General features: G+C 29.6%; 5 protein-coding genes across 5 annotated transcripts; all 5 read left to right on the top strand.

Moving 5' to 3' along the window:
• Positions 1-3,313: 3,313 nt before the first annotated feature.
• LOC105800560 (leucine-rich repeat extensin-like protein 3) lies at positions 3,314-5,261 on the top strand. The gene is made up of 2 exons (XM_052621305.1): positions 3,314-3,894; positions 5,101-5,261. Exons 1-2 carry the CDS (start codon positions 3,369-3,371, stop codon positions 5,259-5,261), a joined length of 687 nt encoding a protein of 228 aa, XP_052477265.1. The 5' UTR covers positions 3,314-3,368.
• Positions 5,262-7,053: 1,792 nt separating this feature from the next.
• On the top strand, positions 7,054-7,668 carry LOC105797765 (uncharacterized). Its single transcript, XM_012627690.1, has one exon. It carries the CDS (start codon positions 7,054-7,056, stop codon positions 7,666-7,668), a length of 615 nt encoding a protein of 204 aa, XP_012483144.1.
• Positions 7,669-10,506: 2,838 nt separating this feature from the next.
• LOC105797764 (uncharacterized) lies at positions 10,507-11,088 on the top strand. The gene has a single exon (XM_012627688.1). The coding sequence runs from the start codon at positions 10,507-10,509 to the stop codon at positions 11,086-11,088; it is 582 nt and encodes a 193-aa protein (XP_012483142.1).
• A 3,309-nt stretch (positions 11,089-14,397) lies between these two features.
• On the top strand, positions 14,398-14,985 carry LOC105797990 (uncharacterized). The gene has a single exon (XM_012627851.2). The coding sequence runs from the start codon at positions 14,398-14,400 to the stop codon at positions 14,983-14,985; it is 588 nt and encodes a 195-aa protein (XP_012483305.1).
• Positions 14,986-17,022: 2,037 nt separating this feature from the next.
• Positions 17,023-21,059, top strand: LOC105800559 (uncharacterized). The gene is made up of 4 exons (XM_012631756.2): positions 17,023-17,571; positions 18,083-18,735; positions 19,615-19,805; positions 20,253-21,059. The coding sequence occupies exons 1-4, from the start codon at positions 17,085-17,087 to the stop codon at positions 20,629-20,631; spliced, it is 1,710 nt and encodes a 569-aa protein (XP_012487210.1). The 5' UTR covers positions 17,023-17,084; the 3' UTR covers positions 20,632-21,059.
• The last annotated feature ends 136 nt before the right edge of the window (positions 21,060-21,195 follow it).

Here is a 21,195-nt window from a genome sequence, read left to right as displayed (position 1 = left end):
ACCAAAATTATTGTGCAATATAGTTTCATTAAACATCAAATGTTTCGATTAGAGGGTTCTATTGATTGGATTAGATCGAAAGTATCGGGAAGTCTTTATATTAGGAGTTATTCTCTTTACTTAAAATAAATAAATTAATCATTATACGTTACATCAAATAGAAAATTAGCTTTTTTATTAAAAGTTACATTCGTTCCTAATGTTAAAAATTAGTTTAGTTGATGGAATAACTAAACAATTACAGATCATGTGTACCTCATGTTGATGTACATGACCAATTTTAACAGAGAAAGGGATAAAATTTTGAATGGCTAATTTGCTCTTTAATTTATCTATTTTTACAATTTAAAATAATAAATATAAAATTATATTTCCATATTACTAATTGTATTTTGATATAATTAAATTTGAATAAAAACAATGTTTATTAAATTATTTAATTTTAAACTGACTCAAATTTTAAAAAGAAATTACGCAAATTTTAAAATTGTATATAATCATGAAGTATTTAATTTAATCCACCAATAATAAATTTTTATTTTTAATTTATTCTTGAAAATATAGGAATCATTTTAATGCTTTGACATGAAATCTTTACTCATGTTTTTCTTTTTTAATTATTATTTCTAAAAGTAAAAGAACAGAAAAGATATCCTTTGAGACCTGTTTTTTCCCATGCGATGTTTCCAACTTTCACTTTTCAAGTGCGAAAAAAAAGTCTTGGGATTATTTTCTAATCATGAATTCAACTATTAAATTCTCGATTTTAAGTTTATTCTTCTTGCCATGTTAAACATTATTTTGTATTAACAATTTTATATATTTAAAATTAAATTTAGATACAGGTTGAGTATTCACTTGATGGTGTGAATATTGTTGTCAGTGTAAGAAGACATGTGTTCTCCTATTTAGGGGTCGAGGAAGGGCTACGGGTAGACTCGAAGGCTCGCCCAAGAAGTGAGAGGATTTGGGAAAAAATATAGGCTTAAAAAATGGAATTGAAAAAAAAAGGAGGCTTATTTTCTAAACAGGCTAGGCTTCAGGTAAGTTTTTTTTTGGCTCCGACTTGGTCTGAATTTACAAAAAAAAAAAACCTGTTCTTTTTTGCTGTTGTTTTCACTATTTTTGTTGTTGTTTTTGTTACTATTTTGGTGTTGTTTCGTTATTATATTGTTACTATTTTGTTGTTATTATTTGGATATTGTATAACTTTTGTTTTGCTGTTAATTTTGCTACTATTTTAGATGTATTTGCTTGCTAAATTGTACATATTTTAGTGTTGTTTAGGTTTTGATGTATTAATTTTAAAATTTATTTTTATATAAAAATAACAACATGAAAAATTAATACGGGCAGGTCAGACTCGAGTTTTAACAGTTTTATTCGGGCCAAGCTTGGGTAAAATTCCAAGCCAATTTTTTGGGCCAGGTCGAGTCCGGATCTAGAAAACTAACCTAAAATTCTATTGATGATCACGGAGAGTTGTAAGCACTATATCACAAAAAACAGATATGATAAAAACCTATAATGAAATTAATGTTAAAAAATTTAAATTTAAATAAAATTTTCTATCAATTAAATATTAATCAAAGATGAAATGAAAACAAACAAAAAAAATCCTCACCCTATGAATAGATTTGACTGTTGGGATTTTGAAACAAAACAATAGTGTTCATCTATGATCATGAAGAATGAACTATACAAGTCAAATTTGTTAATTGATGAAATGATTGCTTTGTCAAATTAGCAATTATGAAAGCAAGTTATGGTTCATTGAACTTTAAATTATTTTTAATTTCACTTGTGTTTATTTTATTTTACTAATAATGTTCTTTATTTCACATAATTAATATTATTGAAATTGTTTAACATAATTGAAATATATTAATTATTTTATAATTGAAATATTATAATAATAAATTCAAATTATAATTAAAAAATAATGAAAATTGTGATTATTTTAGCTTCTAATTAAATAGAAATACTTAAATGATGGGTTCTAATGCATCTATTTTATAGCAATAAATTTTAATTTTATATTGTTGAAATTTAGATAGCAATAAAAGTATAACTCAAAATAAATATTTAGATATTAATGAAAATATAATTTATTATGATACAATTTACTAATATAATAAATAATTAATTGATAATAATTTTTAACTGAAGTTAAAAAAATCAACTAATTAGGGAACGCCACGTAATGCCTTTTATATTTTTCGTAAAATAATTATAAAAATATTTATAATTACGAGAAACTGAAGGAAGAAACTCACAGAAAACTGAGTCTACGACACCTTGAGGCAATGGACCCCTCTAACCCAATTTAGTAACAGCCCACCAATCTAAGAAAAAGCCTACAATAGACCCATCTCTAATTCACCACTTCGAGATTTATAATTCTTTTAAAATTCTATAATAATTAATATGATTTCTTACTTTATTTTTTATATTATATATCAATTTTATGGTTAATATTTAAATTTATAACTTTTCGTCTTAATAAATTTTTTTAAGATTTGGACTTGAATAAAACTTAATTCGATTAGAAGAATTGAAAAAAATCATATTTAGAGTTAATCAAACCGAGTTATTAGAATAATTTGAGTCAACTCGAATAAGTAATTCAAGTTTCGAGTTTGAGTCGAGTTAAATTTTACAATTCAATAACTTAAATAATTTGAATAATAGATTGGTGTAAATACCTTTTGGTCCCTATCAATTTTAAAAATGAGCAAATTAGTCTATCTCAACAATAATTACAAAAAATTTAAAATAATTTTCAATTATTCAAAATATTTATAAAAATTTCAAAATTTACATATTTTAAAAATTATAAAAATTTCATATATAAAGAATATATACATTTAAAAATTAAATATTTTTAGAAATAATAATTTTGAGAATTAAAAGAGTTAATTAATTATTCAAGTTTATCGTACTAAAATATCTTATTATTATTATTATTTTGCTTTGAAAAAGTTTTCAAATATATATGTTTTGAAATTTATATACTTTAAAATGGAATTAATTATATTGTAATAAGATTTTTGTTTAACATGTTTAATTTTTTAATTTAAATCGAAAAATTTACTCAGTTTCAATTTTAAAAAAATAAAATAAAATTAAAATAATAAAAATAACTCTTCAACTCAATTAAGTGAGAAATTTTTTCAACGTTCGAAGCAACGCTAACTCCATTAGATCTGGTAATGACAGGCCTTCTCGACGTTACACGTCCCAAGCTTTGCATGAAACGCACGTATTAAGACACTGTCACACGTAATACTTACACATGTCGATTTCATTTGTGTTCGGTTCCACAAATCTATATTTTCAACTTCCTAAAATTTTCTCACAAATCGATCATGTTCACTGCACCCAGTTTCTTGAAAATCCTTCCTTTGTTTTCTTTCAAATCAACCACAGTTAAATTACCCATCTTGCCAACAACCACAAAATTATCGCCGCCGTCATCGCGGCGGCTACGCCTATTAGCTGAAAGTTCTTTTGGTGTCCCAAGGGAGATTGTTTCGGGTCCAAAGTATAGGCCTCTTTCAGTTTCGCCATCGCCACCGGAGATTCCAAAAACTCCTGAAGTTGACCCTTCCGATGCCCCATTAGAATTCACCACCGGTGACCCTCCGCCACTTGGTCGTCCCGGGCCTGACCCTGGTCCCGATTTTCCAAAGCCTCCATTGGGGCCTCCTCCAGTTGATCCAGAAGTAGTTCCTCTCCCACCACCCGGTCAAAAGCCACCGCCTGAAGTGGATCCGCCGCCTTCAACACCTCCGGGTAATGTGCCGCCACCGTCTATACCGCCGGAAATTCCAACACCGAGCATCCCTCCTGATATTCCACCACCTAAAAGTCCTGATATTCCATCACCGAAAGGTCCATCCTTCGTTTTCTAGCAAGATGTAGAACTTTTCATCAGAAATAAATGGATTTCACTGTCCATATTATCACAGAAGAAAATGGATATTCATCTTGAAAACGCTTCTTGAATCATATAAATTCAAGTAATATATTTTACAACGTAGCATCTAAAACTTGAATTGTAATGATTTTTTTATATAATTGCACTAATTTAGATTTCATTTATCTTTGGGAAAATAATAATTAATATGGATTTTAGTTAAGAATAAAATTCCTGTGCCTATGCCCGTTTATGTGCCCCATCACTAATTTTTTGACATATTCAATTAGTGAATATTGAGTAAATTAATGGAACTTTACTGTTTCTCTTGTTTCCTTTTCAATTTACTCCTCCTTTCTTCACTTCATTTTCCGTTTACAAAATTTACGTTTAAAATGTATAAACACTATTAATTCTATTAAAAATATATATAACAAAGAAAGAACTTTATCTCGAAAGTTCAAAATGTTTTTCTGCCCGTTTACTCATATGTTCTGTCATTGATACATCAGAAGAATTGGCATTGAATGTCAAATATAAGTTGTAGGTCCCGGCTTGCTGCTGACGAGTTTTATCCGTTCCGTTTCGGGCTAGCGTCTCGCCCTTACAGCGAAAATAAGCGTAACATCAGGTCCTGAGGTGTGGTTAATCGGTTCATCCAGGCCCTAGGTTTTGGTTTGAACTGGACACAAGAAATGCGAAGTTACAACCGTAGCAATCGTCCTCAATAATTAGAATGATTATTAACACTGTCATCACTATAATCATCATTATCGGTGTCATCCTCATCAATAACAAGAAGTTGTATAATGATCACCACCCTTCTTGAATGCAGCAAGAGAGAAGAAACGAGAGAGCTTGTTTGGGAGCCATTTGTAAAGTAATGGCTGAGAGATCAGCTCCTTGACTTGTCATACATCTTTCGAATGGATATTGCTAATCAATCCATGAACATGAACATGAAGTACTAGTGTTTATACTTTTCAATTTTGTTTTAGATGGAACCACGGTGCTCTTCCCGTTTTAGCGGATTTTTCGAGATGTGTGCTTTGTTTTTTCTTTAATCCCTTAACTTCTCTTTCGGCAGATATTATATAAGTGTCGAAGTCTCACTTTGAGCGAGCTTTGACTTTGAAATAAGTTCATTAATACATTTGGCAGCTCTATGTCTATTATTGCAGGCCTTCAACTTTGGCAGTCAATGCAGATATTGAAAGAATCGTATGCATCTTCAAAACTCAATCGTGTTGTCCTCAGTCCAGCTAAAAATGCATTTCTTTCATATGAATCATTTCATTTTTCTTCCAATGTAAAAATACCTACAAACATGAAATATCAATAAATATTAAAATTTTATATTTAAAGTTATAATACCTTTTAGCCATTTATTTTCTTAAACTCCATAATTTTTAGGTATAATTTCCTACGCCTTTGCAAACTCTTTAAAAAAATCTGAACTCTTATATGAATAGTTAAGGTGGTAGTACATACATAATCACTGATATATAATTTGGGCACCACGTTCTTTCTCACACATATCACTCAAATGAATCAATTATTTCATCATACAGTGAAACAACACCATCTATAATTGTTCATCCCAACAAAGATGGTAAAAAATCTGTGTTCTTTATTTGTTTGATATTTTGTATCAAAGGATACAACATCGCCAAAAAGATTGTAGTCTACCATCATTTTTGCATCAACCTAAAATATATTAGTAATTAAACCATTACCATCTAACCATATAGAAAAAAGAATGAAGGGTCTTCAACTTTTATTTTCTCAAAATAATCTAACAAGCTACATGCTTCTCCGAGCATCAAAGATCGTTTCCGTTTAGTTCCTAAATTATTTTTTGGCCTGTTTTTGTAAACCCCAAACCATCTCGACCACTTGATTCTCGAGAAACCATATCAAATGCAAGTTTAAGTTGCGATGATAACATATGAGCACACGATTTAGGAGCAAGAGAATGATTGTGCTTCTCTTCAAAATCAGTAACTCGATATTTTTCATTCGATTAGCACTTGATAACAATATGAGCCAAGCAATTGGTTCTAGCTTCTTTGTGATGAGCTTTCACCATTGTTTTTTCTTTAGAACATGTGAATTTCCTTGATGTTACAACCCCGTGTTTTCTGCTCTCTCCGGCATAATCATTGTAGTACACATATGCCTCTTGCTCAAAACTCCATCCCAAGTTTCATTGGTTTGAAAAGTGTAAGAGCTACATAATCAATTGAAATTGTTTGCATATCCATAAATCTACCACGAAAAAATAAAAATAATTAAAATAGTTAACTGCTTGAATCTAAGAATTATTTTTATGTAATAGCTATAGATTAAACATGAAAAACACCAAGATCAAATATTTAAACAAATGAAAGATGAATAAAAAAGAATAATATTACCTGACTTTTTAGAATTTCGTACAGTTGCTTTTGATTGCTGTAAATTTGTTTGATAAATTTAAAACATAAACTTTGTGCCTCGATACAAAATAAAGAAAGGAAGACACATTTTATCTGTGATTACTGATTAGTGTAAAAAGAACAGTGGTAGTTTGAGAAAAAAAATTAAACGGACTGGAGTGAAGATAAACGCTCATCCAAAAAAACCCTTAATTTTGAATATTAAAAAGTAATAATTCAGGTCTCTTAATATTATTTAATATTGGATACGAATAGAGGGAAGCCCAACCCAATAGTAATAATTTTAAATAGACTAATATTTATAATATTAAATGTTAATATAAAAATTTAAATTAATTAAGAGAAATTTAATTTATTAAAGTTATATTTAAAATAAAATTTACCTTAAATTTATTTTCTTTATAACAGAAATGTAACAAGAAAAACAATCATCAGAATTTTGTTATGTAACAGCATCCTAATTCAAAATTTGTTAATTTGTAGTTGTTAAATTTTTGAAAATACATCTTTAACAAAAATTAAATTTAAATAACGAAAATGGGTATGGTAAAATTAGATTGTGTAGCACAATTCAAATAAATATGTTATTTTTGTCCATAATCGATGCCTTAAGCTAGTTTAAATGTATCACCATTCCACGTTCCTTGACATAATTTTTTCATTTCTCAATCATCTCAGCTAAGAGAGAAGATAACAGAGATGAAGCATTTAATCCTCTTCCTTATTTTCATCTCTTTCTCTAGATCTACTGCATCTTCATCGATATCTTTAGCTCCATCTTCGCTCGATGCTCAATTTTTAAGCTTTCCTAAACCCGAAGAGGACCAATCATTTTCTATGTTGCCTGTCGACGTGGATCCTAGGCTTCAACAACTCTGTGAAGGAACTGAGTACCCGATCAAATGCTTAACGACAACTATTTCATTCCTAGATGATAAGGCTGTTGTAGATCCTGTATCGATTGTTAAAGAGGAGGTTGATGTATTCTACGGCAAGGTTAAGGAAGCCTTGCACAAGGCTTCAAAACGATTATCAAATCGTTCCACCTCAAGATTTGTTACTAATCGCCTTAAAAGTTGCATTGATGACTACAAAACTATTCTCAAAAACAAACAGAAAATCATTGATGCTATCTCTATGGGTGATACCAACAAGTTGATCAAGGACCTAAACTCTAATGTGGACAATATATATGCATGCGAGGATGAATTTAAAGAAGCCAATATTAAATCCCCAATAATAGAAATGGATTCTTTGCTTGGCAGGATGATTATAAACAGTTTAAGCATTGGTGTTGACACAACACCTTTTTAAGGAGTGTTTGATTGATCGAATCTTACATTAGGGCATAATTTATTATTATTTTTTTATTTTTTATGACCGAGATCTCCCAAAAATCTCTTTTTAACGGGCAAATCCAAAAACATGTAATGCCGACTTTATTCTTTGATGTCTTAATTCTTTTAGATAAAAACAAAGAAATTATTATATCTAAATTGTATTTTTGTATACAAGTAAATAATTACATTACAATGAGGGAAGGGGAAACGGGTTTACAAACACAAGTATCAAATCTCAGGTTTATTAAGGCTCAATCGAGTCCCAACTCGGTTTGAAGTTATCAAAAACCTATTATTTTTACAAGAGAACAAATATTACTTTTAGGAGATTTTTATCTTTCTTTCTTTCTTTCTTTATTTATATAAAACCTAAAAAAGTACATACATACATATATGATAAGATTTGAACCCAAAACATCATGATATTTACCCATTCAATTTTACTATTTCAATTAAAGCTATATTTAATTTTTTATTTTTATAAATTTATTACATATTTATTTTTCACCTAGGCGTGTGCCATGATCTAATATTTATTATAATATTTCAATTTTTACACTAAATTCATTTAGTTATAATTTAAGCATTACATTTGTTATGAAAGATACCAATATTATATTTTAATATAATTTCAAGGAGATGTTTTAGTTTTGATTATCTATTTTGTTATGCTTATTTTTATAGACATAATTATTAATTGAAAATTTTCAAGATTATGTAAAATTTAAATAAAAATTATTAATTAATTTTGTTAATATATGTTGAAAAGTTAAATAAACAAATAAAAATATTGACAAGTTTTTAAAATATCACTAGATTTAATTTAACATATTTAATAGAAGTAGTTTGGAAAGTTTACGAATTGAATTAATTCTTACTATATCTAACATGTTTACATAAAATATTATTAACAAAATAAAAATAATTATCATTAATAACTGTTTTAAAAAAATTACAATCAGATTAAAAATTTTAAGATTTTAAGTTTGAGTTTCATTATGTATAAATTATGTGTTGGTTCTCAATCCGTGTCTCTTTTGGTTTATGTCCCACTATGTATGGACATGTATGAATTTATTCTGGTCTAAATTTGAATATTTTGATTACTACTTCAATCGTGCTTTATATAATTAATCCTTATCATAATTATTTTGATGTATATTTTATAATTGCAATTCTGAAGTATAACTTTTAAAAGAACTTACATATTTTAATTAAAATATACTATGCTTAGCATATAATTGCATTAAGTAAATATATGGGACTTAAATGTAAAAATTTAAAATATTGGATATTGTTTTTTTTCCAATGTTACTAAAAAGAGTAACATTTTATGTATAAATTTTATTCTTAAATTTAATAATGAGAAGTATGGTTGAAATTTTTCTACAATTGAATTTTTCATATACTTTAAATTATATAACCGAGATATTCACATAAAATTTTTAATTTTTTTAGAAAATAATTAAAAATTAAAATTAAAATTAAAATGATTGTCCCAAATTTAACTCACTCATCGATTTAATATATAGTCAATCTTAAATTATTATTGTAAGTAAATTTAATCGTCATAATTGAAAAATCATAATATAAAAAATAGTATTACCATCAAAAGAATAAGTAGATAAATGTTTTATATAATAAACAATTTTTTAGTTATTTAAATTAATAATTTTTATTTGAATTTAATTATTATTTATTTAAATAATTTATTGAAAAATTATTAACGCCCTGCTTTAGCGGGGGAACTAATGCTAGTTGTGATATCAAAACCATAACAAAAAACCTGTTAATTAGTTGATAAAGATTTCCAAATATTTCTTTTTAAGGTAAACTATCAAAATAGTCACTCTTGTTTGCATCAGGTTATATTGTAGTTACTTATGTTTGAAATGTTGCATTTTAGTCACTTACATTATCGTGTTATAACATTTTAGTCACTAAGTCGTGATGTGGCGCGTTAAATCATCATTTCAAACGAAAATTTTAGGTTGAATTATACAATTGGTCCCTATATTTTTTCATTTTGAGCAAATTTTTTTATGTTTTTTTAACTTTTCTTTTCTTTTTTCTTTATTTTCCATTCTCTTTTGCTTCTTCATTTATTTTTCTCTCTTCTTCATTTCTTTTAATGTGGTTTTTCTATGTTTTCCTTTTTTTAAAACTAGTCCACAAGCTTGCCTCACTCGAAAAAAAATAAATTGTTCAAAAAATAAAACTATAAGGACTAGTTTAATTAACGAGTGAAAAATATAGAAAAAATACGTTAAAAGAAACGGAGGAGGGAGGGAAACAGAGGGAGAAGCAAAAGAGAATGAAAAATAAAGAAAAAATGAGAGTTAAAAGAACATAAAAGAAAAAAAATTGCTCAAAACAAAAAAAATATAAGGACTGATTGTATAAATTAACCTAAAATTTTTGTTTGAAATGATTATTTAACGTGTCACGTCAGTTTACTGTTACACCATTAACGACAATTAATGGTTCAGTGACTAAAATGTTACAATGCGATAATGTAAGTGATTAAAACGTAACATTTCAAACATAAATGACTAAAATGTAACATGAGGTAAACAAAAGTGACTATTTTAATAGTTTACCCCTCTTTTAACAATGTATTTAAATGTAAGCCATTATAATAAAACAAAAAATTGTTATACTAAAATTAGATTGTATCGCATAATTCAAACTAAGATGTTAATTTTGCCAACAATCAAGGCCTCGAACTAGTTTAAATTGATCATTAATCACTATTGCTCAACTCATCTTTCTATTTCTCAATCTTTAGCCTCCAAAAGAAGAGATAATTAAGATGAAGCATTTGATCCCCATTCACGTTTTCTTCTTATTCTTTATGTTTATTACTTCATCAATAGCTTTAGCTCGATCTTCATATGATGTTCGACAAGGGGATCAAACATTACCTGTCGTTATCAATCCTAAGCTTCAACGAATTTGTGATCAAACTGACAACCCAGTTGAATGCTTAATAACAACTATTCCATTCTTACGTGAAAAGGCTGCTATAAATCCTATGTCTATTCTTAAAATTAAGGTAGAAGCAGTTGATATTAAGATTAAGGAAGCCTTGGACAAGGCCTCAAAGCTTTTATTATATTCCTCAAACTCAAAACCCGCCACATTTTGTTTTAACGTTTGTATCAATAATTACAAGTCTATTCTCGAAAGTAAACATAGAATCCTTGATGCTATCTTGCTTGGCGATGACAAACAACTGAGGGTGGAGCTAAGCTCTAATGTGGACAAAATATATCATTGTGAGGATGCATTTGAAGAAGCCAACATTAAGTCACCAATAACAGAAGTAAATTCATTGCTCGGGAAGATGATTTCAAATAGTTTAACCATTACTATTGACATGGTCCACTTTTAAAGGAAGATTTGAAGTTTGAAAATTAAATGTATAAAAAGTATTGTATTTTTGTAATAATTTGATTTGTAACCGCCAACTTCTATCTATTTAATAATCAATTTATATGAATAAGACATTACATAATTCTTCATTAATCTGTAAGGGTTAAATCACATTTTAGAACTTGGTAAATTTTTTTATATTGGAGTTGGTCCAATTATGCCTTAAATTTGTCCCACAGCAAGGTCTAAACTTTTTTTGGGTCTAAGTTAGGCTTTAAACACGAACAATGTTCACACATTAGGATTTTAAAATTTTTTTTTATCCAAGTTAGTCTTTGAAAGCCCAAATTCAAGCCTTAATGTGAGAACAATTGTCAAGTTCAGACCTCAATGTGAGAACAATTGCCAAATTCAAAGCTTAACATGGACCAAAAAATAAAGTTCAGGTCCTAATGTGAGAACAATTGCCAAGTTTAGGATCTAAGTTGGATAAAAAAATTTAGGACCCCAATATGAAAAAGTTACCAAATTCAGACTCCAAATATTAATTTAAATCAATTCATAATTTTAAAAGTTTGATTAGACCTTTACTAAATATATATATTGGTACCTGAACTTAGCTTCGAGGTTCTAATTGGTATTTAAGGGTTTTTTTGGTCTAGTTAAGTGCCAAAATGTATATTTACCTAAAAAAAATAGTGTAAAGCATATCCATGGTCACTCTAAAATATGACTTGTCCTATTTTTGTCACTCTAATTTTTTTTCAATTTAGTCACTTTAAATAAGATAATTGTGTGAATTAGTCGCTGTCGTTAAAATTTTCATTTTCTTTTAAGGGATTGTTGATGTGGCACACTAATACATTGAGTGATTGACATGTGACATTTTTTCACTTTTAACCAAAGTTTAGAGACCTCCCTATAATTAGTCCAAGTCTATTCCCCCCTAAAGTTTATAAAGAGGTTCATAAACTTCAGTCAAAAGTTAACAAAAAAATACCACATGTCAATCACCTAACGAACTAATATGCCATGTCAGCAATCCGTTAAAAGAAAACAAAACTTTTAACGACGACAACTAACTTGTACAATTATTTTATTTAAAATGACTAAATTGGAATAACCAAAATAAGACAAATATGAATATGATTTACTCGAAAATACTCTCACCTTATGGAGATACCCACATAAAATAATATTTAAAATGTTTATGATTGATATCAATATTATATTTAAAATTTTAATATAATCCCAAAATATTTTAGTTTTCATATAAAATACCATGGATCAATGGCAACAATCAAATAAAATATTAACATTTTATGATATGAATGATTAATAAACTAAAGTTATACATCTATATACTATATAAAAGTAGTGCCCAAAAATAAAGGTTTTTTATTTTAAAATAATGATATAATTCCAATTTTAAATCTATATCCATAAGGGCATTCTAACACAGGTGTCCTGCTTTTTACATTATAAATGGTTTAATTGTTATTACGATACCTGTACTTTTTTAATTTATATAATAATGATCAAATTTTAATAGTAATTATATTTTATTACTTCATTTAGAATTTTATTTTTAAATTCTATTTTTAATTATATCATGAAGTAATTGATTCGCACAATGAATAATGTGTCATGTTTTAATTCTATCACATCATATGTTTAATCTCACGTTACCTCATATTTTACTAATTTATCTTAATTTAATTCCAAAATTATTTTCATAAAATATTAAAGACATAAGATAATATTTTAATTGATATATTTTAAAGGTATTTTAATTGAAAAGTATTCAATATAATTAAAATTTTATATTTTAATAATTATTTAAATCCCCAACAAAGTAGGGGATTATAATCTAGTTCTATATAAAAGTACTAGAGGTGCTCATGGGCCGGGCGGCCCGGCCCAGCCCGACGGCCCGCCCGAAATATGGGAGGGTTTGGGTAAAAATATAGGCCCGAAATATGAGATTGGGCAAAAAAATGAGGCCCGTTTAGAAAACGGGCCGGGCCTCGGGCACCACTTTTTTGGCCCGGCCCGGCCCGGTATAATAAATATATTTATTTTTTAATTTTTTTTAATTTTAAAATATTTTTAAAATACTTTTTTTATTTTTTAAAATAAATTTTTAGTATTTATTAAAAATAGGTCGGGTCGGGCCTGGGAAAAATTTTGCCATATTTTGAGCAGGGCCCCGCCCGGCCCATGAGCACCTCTAAAAAGTACTGTCCAAACCATTCCACACTCTTTTTCTTTTTTAATTATAAAACAATAGTATCGTTTTAGTTATGCTCAAAATCTATATATATATATAAGAGGATCTTCCTCAACCCTCATGCTGACATGCACACACCTACCATGTTTCTTTTCTTTTTTTCATTTTATAAAAATGGTTAATTTTCAGTTTTAATTTTAATATGTTTAAATTTGAGACTTAATTTTTATATTTTAATTTTAAATGTAATTTGATCTCTATATTTTATAATGTTATTAATGACTTTAATATTTTTATAGTGTTAAATTAGTTTAAATAGTTAATATCGTTAACTTTTCAATTAACATGTTACGTGGTTATATATAATTTGAAAGCATATTTTTAAATCCAAAAAAGTAGAGGCATTAAATTTTTTAAAATAAAAATAGGAGTACTAAATTCCTAATACATTAGGTGTAGAGACTTAATGTCATGGTTGTTTGAATCAAAGTGGCCAGTCGGGCCGAGAATTGATCGGGCTATCAATCCGGAGAGAGATAAACCGAGATCCACAAATCGATATAAACTGATTGAACCGGCTAAAAAAAACGATTGAATTGGTTTTTTAAAAATATTTTTATGATCTTTTAATAATTTATTAAATCAAACCATACAAACTTGTGGCCTGACTAGTTCGACATCGGTCAAGTTCTGAAAACTTTACTTAGAGTATATTTTAATCTTCAATTTTTTATTCTACAATTTAACATAAACAAATAGTCAACCGAGTGCGTAACGTGAGTGAATCATATTCTTCATACTAAAAAAAATTGTCACGAAATAGTTTTTTATGTTATGTAACAATATCCTAAATTAACAAATTGTGAGAAAAAAAACTGGTAATTTGTAGTTGATAATTTTTTCAAATATTTCTTTAACAATGTATTTAAATGTAAGCCATTATAATAATATCCAAAATTTGTGGCACAACGCGAACCAATATTTTAGTTCTATCTAAAATTAACGCCTCAAACTAGTTTAAATTGATCAATAATAGTTACCACTTAAGTCATCTTTTCATTTCCCAATCTTTGGCCTCTAAACGAAGAGGTAATTAAGATGAAGCACTTAATCTCCATCCTCGTTTTGTTCTTATTCTTTACTACTTCATCAATAGCTTTAACTCCATCTTCATATAATGTTCGACAAGGCGATCAAACACTACCTGCTGTTATCGATCCTAAGCTTCAACGAATTTGTGATAAGACTGACAATCCAGTTGAATGCTTAATAACAACTATTCCATTCTTACGTAAAAAGGTTGCTATAAATCCCGTGTCTATTCTTAATATCGAGGTTGAAGCAATTGATATTAAGACTAAGGAAGCTTTGGACAAGGCCTCAAAGCTCTTATTATCTTCCTCAAACTCAAAACCCATCACTAATTGTTTTAACATTTGTATCAATAACTACAAGTCTATTCTTGAAAGCAAACATAGAATCCTTGATGCTATCTCGATTGGCGATGACAAACAACTGAGGGTGGAGCTAAGCTCCAATGTGGACAAAATATATCATTGTGAGGATGCATTTGAAGAAGCCAACGTTAAGTCACCAATAACAGAAGTGAATTCATTGCTCGGCAAGATGATTACAAACAGTTTAACCATTACTATTGACATGGTCCACTTTCACAACAAAAATTAAATGTATAAAAGTATATTATATTTCTGTAATAATTTGATGTATATGTAACCACCAATTTTTATTTATTTAATGGTTAATATTTATCAACAAGGTATTACATAATTATTCATGAATCCGAAATTTTAAGAGTCTCGTGAGGCTTATACTAAAAATAAAAAAAATAAATATACATTTTAGTACTTAAACTTTACTTTAAAGGTTTAATTAGTACTTAAAACTTTTTTAGTTCAATTAGGTACTAAATGTATATTCCCCAAAATACTCTCATCTTGTGGAGATATCGAAAAGTTAAGGGGAACTACCTCTGATAGTAAGTGGTGACGGCGGCTAGGCCAATGAGCCACCAAAAAGGTGGTCTGCTTACTTTTGTAATAAGTTGATTTTGGTGCAATGAACTCTTTAATATACTAAAAATATATAATAATGTTTGAAAATTAGATGTATTCACCTTTTAAGAAAAAAATCCAAATATTGTGTTATTTTTTCATGATATACTATTTTAATTTTTCCGATGTTATATATTAATTTCATCTTTTATTTTACTTAGTTACATTATTTATTATAATCATAATAATTTAAGTTTAGTATTAATTTTATTTCATCTATTTTTAAAATTTAAAATTCAATCATTATAATTTTTATAATTGATATAATATTATATTTCAAAATTTAATATAATTTCTCAAAGGATATATTTTAGTTTTCATATAAAAAGTTTAATAATTTTACTTAGGAGTTGAAAATACTCGAAATACTTGTTAGGCTTAAAAGTGCAAAATTACCATAATAGGTGTTTATTGAAATTTACTATTATATTTTTTTATATTTTGAAACCATGAATAAATTTATCATTCAACTCCTATGTAATTGAATTTTACTTTTAAATTTTATTAAATTTTATCACCAATTTTAAATTTTTTAATAAAATTTACCACTCAATATTAATTTTGATGACTTGAAAACATAAATTGATAAAAGAATTCTTTCAAATATGTTATTTTAATAATATTTAACTTATAAATATTAAAATTAGTAAACTAAGTTAGAATTTCTATTTAATAAAACAAAAACTTGAAAAATAAAATTATCATATATTGTAAAAGAAAAAATAAGTTTATTTTTATAAAATAAAAATTTTATTTAATTTTAATATTATATTAATTAACTTTTTATTGTTAAGTATCAATCAAAATAGTTGGATGTTAACCCTATTTCCTACGATGCTTAACAATATTTAAAAAGAAAGCTGCAATAAAAACTGCGCATCGCGGCAGAACTATGTGATATCCATTTGACGGTTTCAGAAAAAGGTAAATCCGTTAAACCTGAACCGACCGTAGCCAACAAAACCGCATCTGAACTTTCCTTCGATGCCACGAAATTATTTGAATAAAAATAATATAGGTTAAAATCTGCCATTAGTTCCTGTATTTTTACAAAATTGATATTTAGTCCATGTATTTTAAAAGTTTAAATTTTTTAAAAAAAATTATAGCCTTGGGGGAGAAACTAAAAATTTTGTAGGAGAGTTGAGATAAAATAAAACATTTTGGGAATGCCAAATCTTACCAAAAGAGAGAGTTCAAAATAGCTTAAAGTGAATTATTAATTATTTTAGAAAGGCCATAAATACAATTTTTATGTAACAAAGGTACTAAAAAAATTAAATTGAATTACTTAAGTTTAAAAGGAGATTTTACCCTAGATTCGCCCTTGATTAACATTTTAGTATTTTCTTCAAATTTTGTTGACATATTTATTTTTTCCTCAATCATGTGTTGTAATATCAATACAAATTAATCATGTAAAATTAAAATTTTTGATAGAAAATACTAATGATAGTGATGACTGGTGAGTGAGCTAAGATTTTTAAATAAAAAGCAAGAGTTCTTAGCTCTTAACTTTTTAAATATAAGGATTAAATATTAAATTTCGTTAAAGTACAGGGATCGATGACAAATTTAAACCTAAAAAAACTGTAAAAATCTCACAAAATCACGCGCTAACTTCAAAAAGAGAGTCCCAAGTCCCAACGTTCTATATCTTCGCTCACGCAGTTCCGAATTCATTTCACTCTCCCAAGAATAAAAACCACAAAAATGGCTTCTCTCTCACGCGCCGCTCTACGCGCCTCCACTCCTCTCCCTCCCGACCACCATAAACGCGCGCTCATTGCCGCGCCAAAATCAGTTTACCAAAGGATTTTTAGGAGGAGCAGGACGAGCTTGACGGTTGTTAGAGCCGTTGATGGCGACAATTCGTACCTCGGTATGTGGAGGAAAGCGGTGGAGAGGGAAAAGAAGGAAGCCGAGTTTCAAAAGCTCACTCAAAATTTGGCTAAGACCGACGATGATAGCGGCGGCGGTAATGACGAGAAGGAAGAGGTTATAGAGAAGAAGAGCAAGGAGTTCCAGAAGATTCTGGAAACTCCGAAGGAAGAAAGGGATCAGATTCAGAGAATGCAAGTAATTGATCGTGCCGCGGCGGCGATTGCGGCGGCTCGCTCTCTTATCGGGAACAAGGATTCTTCGAGAAAGGATGATTCCAACAACAAAAATCGCAACTCAGTTAGAGTTCAAGAAGATGGTAAGAACTAAAATCCTTTTTAATCTGAAAATTTTAAATTGTATTTATTTTTGTTGACATCTGTTTTTTCTAAAATGATTTAGTTTGATTTTTAAAAAAAAATTTATCTGAGGATATCATTTTTAAAGAAAATGGATAACATTTCTTTGAAGCGAATTAAAGAATCCGAGAAGCTTTTTTTTTTTTTAATCTTTTGGAGAACTCAAATGAAGGGAATTTATTATTCGATTAAAAAGAAAAGGAAAAAGGAAGCGCAGCTTAGTTACTTGAGTATGTGAAGCTACAATGACATTTTTATAACCAGCAGCTCACACATTTTCAATCTTTAGTAGTAAAAGCACGTTTACTCCATTAACAATGTTAGATTGGCAAGAATGTCTCGGCTAATTTTACTTTTGGCACTTAGCAGCTGATAATTTTCAGAGTACCCAATGTCGGAATGATCATCAGAGTTAAGCTTATTATAAAGTTATTACTATTTCTTTCAGTAAACGGAGTCTTAATTTAACAGGAAAGCAGGGTGGGAGCATTTTTGTTACTCGACCTGAAAATTCAGGAAATGGGACACCTGGTCCAGATTTTTGGTCCTGGACACCTCCTTCAAGTAATGATCAAATTTCAGATGAAGTGGATGGGATGCAGGCTGCTAGACAAACTTCGGAGTATCCAATTTCTAGCAATCCAGTTCTAGAGAAAGAGCGGTCCGTTGGCTTTCTCTCTATTCCTTTTGAGAGTAAAGCTTACGAGACCACCCGCAATCTTCCACCGTTTCAGTCACTTCTAGACGTTGATAAAACAAAAGCATCTGAGGTTGATGTAGAAGAGATTTCTTTAAAAGAGGAACGTGACCTTGAAGTTGAATTTTCAGCGCATGCTGCAGAAGCAGCTGATGCCCTTCATAAGGCCAAAGAATTATCATCTCAAGGAGTCAATCAAGATGGAACAAGATGGTGGATTGAAACGGGAATCGAGCAAAGACCTGATGGTGTGATTTGCAGGTGGACAATGATCAGGGGTGTTAGTGCTGACCAAGCTGTTGAATGGCAAGAGAAGTACTGGGAGGCTTCTGATGAGTTCGACTACAAGGAATTAGGTTCTGAGAAGTCAGGACGTGATGTTTTCGGGAATGTTTGGAGTGAAAAGTGGAGAGAATCGATGTTGCAGGTCAGTAAAAACAACATAATTGAAGCAAGATGATACATTTCTCAGGACCCTTTCTTTTTTATTGCATTTTACTTGGGGTTCATATCATCTAAATTAAATTGTGATTTAATTATGAAGTTCAATCATCCTTAGAGTATATGGTCCATCTTGGCTCCACGTAAGCATATGTAGAGAACCCTGTATAATGAATGGTTGGGAGCAGAGATTTGTCGGATTGTAGTAAAATAATTGTGTGGAATGAATCCCTTCTAGGGTTAGCTCACCCGTCTAGTCACAACTAGATCACTGTAGCTGAATTTCATCATTTTCCATAGTCTGACTGTAGTGCATGATAGATGTACTTTTAGATACATATCAAGCATAACTTGACAAAAAATGGAAAAAGAGCTGTCGTTTTGAGGTTAAGAGATAATAAATTGTCTGTATGCTAGTTATGCTTTTCCTGGTCTCTCTCCTTTTCTGAGAGCAACATTATTAAAAGCTTCCACCAGCAGTCAAGCCAGGTGGCATTGACGAAACATCCTTCTTCTCTCAAGGAGAAAAAGAAAAGGAGAAAGGAATAAAGCTAAAGGGAGATGTATTCTAATTTACATTTCACACATTTGCTTGCTTTGTGAAGAGATTTAAATCTATGACTTTATTTTAGCATCTTTTACTTCTTTGCTACTGTTTGTGTCAATCTCATATCTAGCTCAAAGTGTATTGATCACAGTTTTTTTGTGCCCTTTGTTGTTTTCTCTAAATTATTGCACCGTTAATAAATTTTAACTGTGTTCTAAAGCAGTCCAAAAATATTGAAGTACGCTAAGATAATGTGTTTTTATCAGAATATTGTGTTTTAAAAGAAAAAATATCTACTGAAAGTGTTCTTTGGTTCAGGATAGTGGGCTTGTACATCTTGAAAAAACTGCTGATAAGTGGGGAAAGAATGCTAATGGTGAGGAGTGGCAAGAAAAATGGTGGGAACATTATGATGCATCCGGAAAATCTGAGAAATGGGCTGACAAGTGGTGCAGCATTGACCCAAACACGCCCCTCGAGGCTGGTCATGCTCATGTCTGGCATGAAAGGTATTAAACATCATATCTAGTTTGGATATAATTTTCACTGTTTCTATTTTCTTTATCCAGAATTTGTTTATGGTTGCAATCTTGAACCGGTCATAAATTGCTTACAAGAGCATTGCCTTGTTTGATCCCTGTCGAAATTTACTCTAGCAAGCTCTAAACAACCTCTTGAAACGCTTAAATCCATGTCTTATGTCATCCAAAGCTTATTTTGGATTTTGTCAGAATGGTTTTGTATGACATTGAATTTGGGTCCTATTTGTCAGTTGACTGAACTCAGTTCTAGGTCAATGGTTTTGATTCAATCATCAATGACTCGACTCAGCTGAAGTGCTGAACCGATGAAGAAAATGGCCACTTCGTTTAAGATCAATCTCTGGAGGATAGATATTCGATAATCATCCAGTTTGATTTAATACATTTGATCACAAGTTTTTGCAACTATGTCAGGTGGGGTGAACAATACGATGGATATGGTGGCAGTGTGAAATACACCGACAAGTGGGCAGAGCGCTGCGAAGGTGATGGTTGGTCAAAATGGGGTGACAAGTGGGACGAACATTTTGACACCCATGGGCGTGGTGTAAAGCAAGGAGAAACATGGTGGCAAGGAAAGCATGGAGATCAATGGAATCGCACATGGGGTGAGGAACACAACGGCTCGGGATGGGTTCACAAATACGGAAAGAGTAGCAGTGGGGAGCATTGGGACACACACGTGGAACAAGAGACCTGGTACGAGAGATTCCCACACTATGGTTTTTATCACTGCTTTGACAATTCCGTGCAGCTACGAGAGGTTAAGAAGCCATCAGAGATGTCCGAATAATAAACAATTTTCCATACCAAGGTAAAATTTAGTTAATAAGTAGTCATAGTTCCTTATGCAGAAACTACTATTTAAAAGAAAAATAAGCTTGCTGAAGTTTGTACTTTGTATATAGATTAGCATCTTCAGTTGAACGCCGAGTTTAATCCAATTGCTTCATGTAGTTCATGTAGTCACAATTAAAAGGGTGTCATCTAACAAGTTCGAGATTCGAATTTCAGTATCCGCAACTCTTACTCTATCCTAAGTTCATGATTCGACTGTTGGAAGCCTCTATTACTTACATATGTAAGTGATTTTATTTCCTTTTTCTTTCTTCCCAATGATTTTATTTGGATGATATTTGGTTTTTGGTTTTCTTGTGTTGTTATTTGTATCACATGTACTGATAGATTAATGTCTATAAGCTATGTTTTCTTTTTCTTGAATTGTGAGTGATTTGTTAATTTTGGTAAAGAAGATGCAAGATATCGTATATCCACAAAGTTGATCAAGATTCATTTCTGGTTAATTACCGTTTACTTATCATATTGAGATTAATAGTAATAAAAGAAAGTCATAATC

The sequence above is a fragment of the Gossypium raimondii genome, chromosome 9 (genome assembly GCF_025698545.1).
Source record: "Gossypium raimondii isolate GPD5lz chromosome 9, ASM2569854v1, whole genome shotgun sequence".
Lineage (NCBI taxonomy): Eukaryota > Viridiplantae > Streptophyta > Magnoliopsida > Malvales > Malvaceae > Gossypium > Gossypium raimondii.
Note: the sequence above shows the minus strand (reverse complement) of the source record. Positions and strands in the feature narration are given on the sequence as shown.

What these genes read in the sequence shown, in the direction of transcription:
- LOC105800559 (XM_012631756.2), top strand. Translation starts at nt 17,085, where the DNA reads ATGGCTTCTCTCTCACGCGCCGCTCTACGCGCCTCCACTCCTCTCCCT. An exon ending in GGAGAGAATCGATGTTGCAG is followed by an intron (nt 18,736 to 19,614) that starts GTCAGTAAAAAC and finishes TCTTTGGTTCAG; the next exon opens with GATAGTGGGCTTGTACATCT. An exon ending in GCTCATGTCTGGCATGAAAG is followed by an intron (nt 19,806 to 20,252) that starts GTATTAAACATC and finishes CAACTATGTCAG; the next exon opens with GTGGGGTGAACAATACGATG.
- LOC105797764 (XM_012627688.1), top strand. Translation starts at nt 10,507, where the DNA reads ATGAAGCATTTGATCCCCATTCACGTTTTCTTCTTATTCTTTATGTTT.
- LOC105797765 (XM_012627690.1), top strand. Translation starts at nt 7,054, where the DNA reads ATGAAGCATTTAATCCTCTTCCTTATTTTCATCTCTTTCTCTAGATCT.
- LOC105800560 (XM_052621305.1), top strand. Translation starts at nt 3,369, where the DNA reads ATGTTCACTGCACCCAGTTTCTTGAAAATCCTTCCTTTGTTTTCTTTC. An exon ending in TGATATTCCATCACCGAAAG is followed by an intron (nt 3,895 to 5,100) that starts GTCCATCCTTCG and finishes CTATTATTGCAG; the next exon opens with GCCTTCAACTTTGGCAGTCA.
- LOC105797990 (XM_012627851.2), top strand. Translation starts at nt 14,398, where the DNA reads ATGAAGCACTTAATCTCCATCCTCGTTTTGTTCTTATTCTTTACTACT.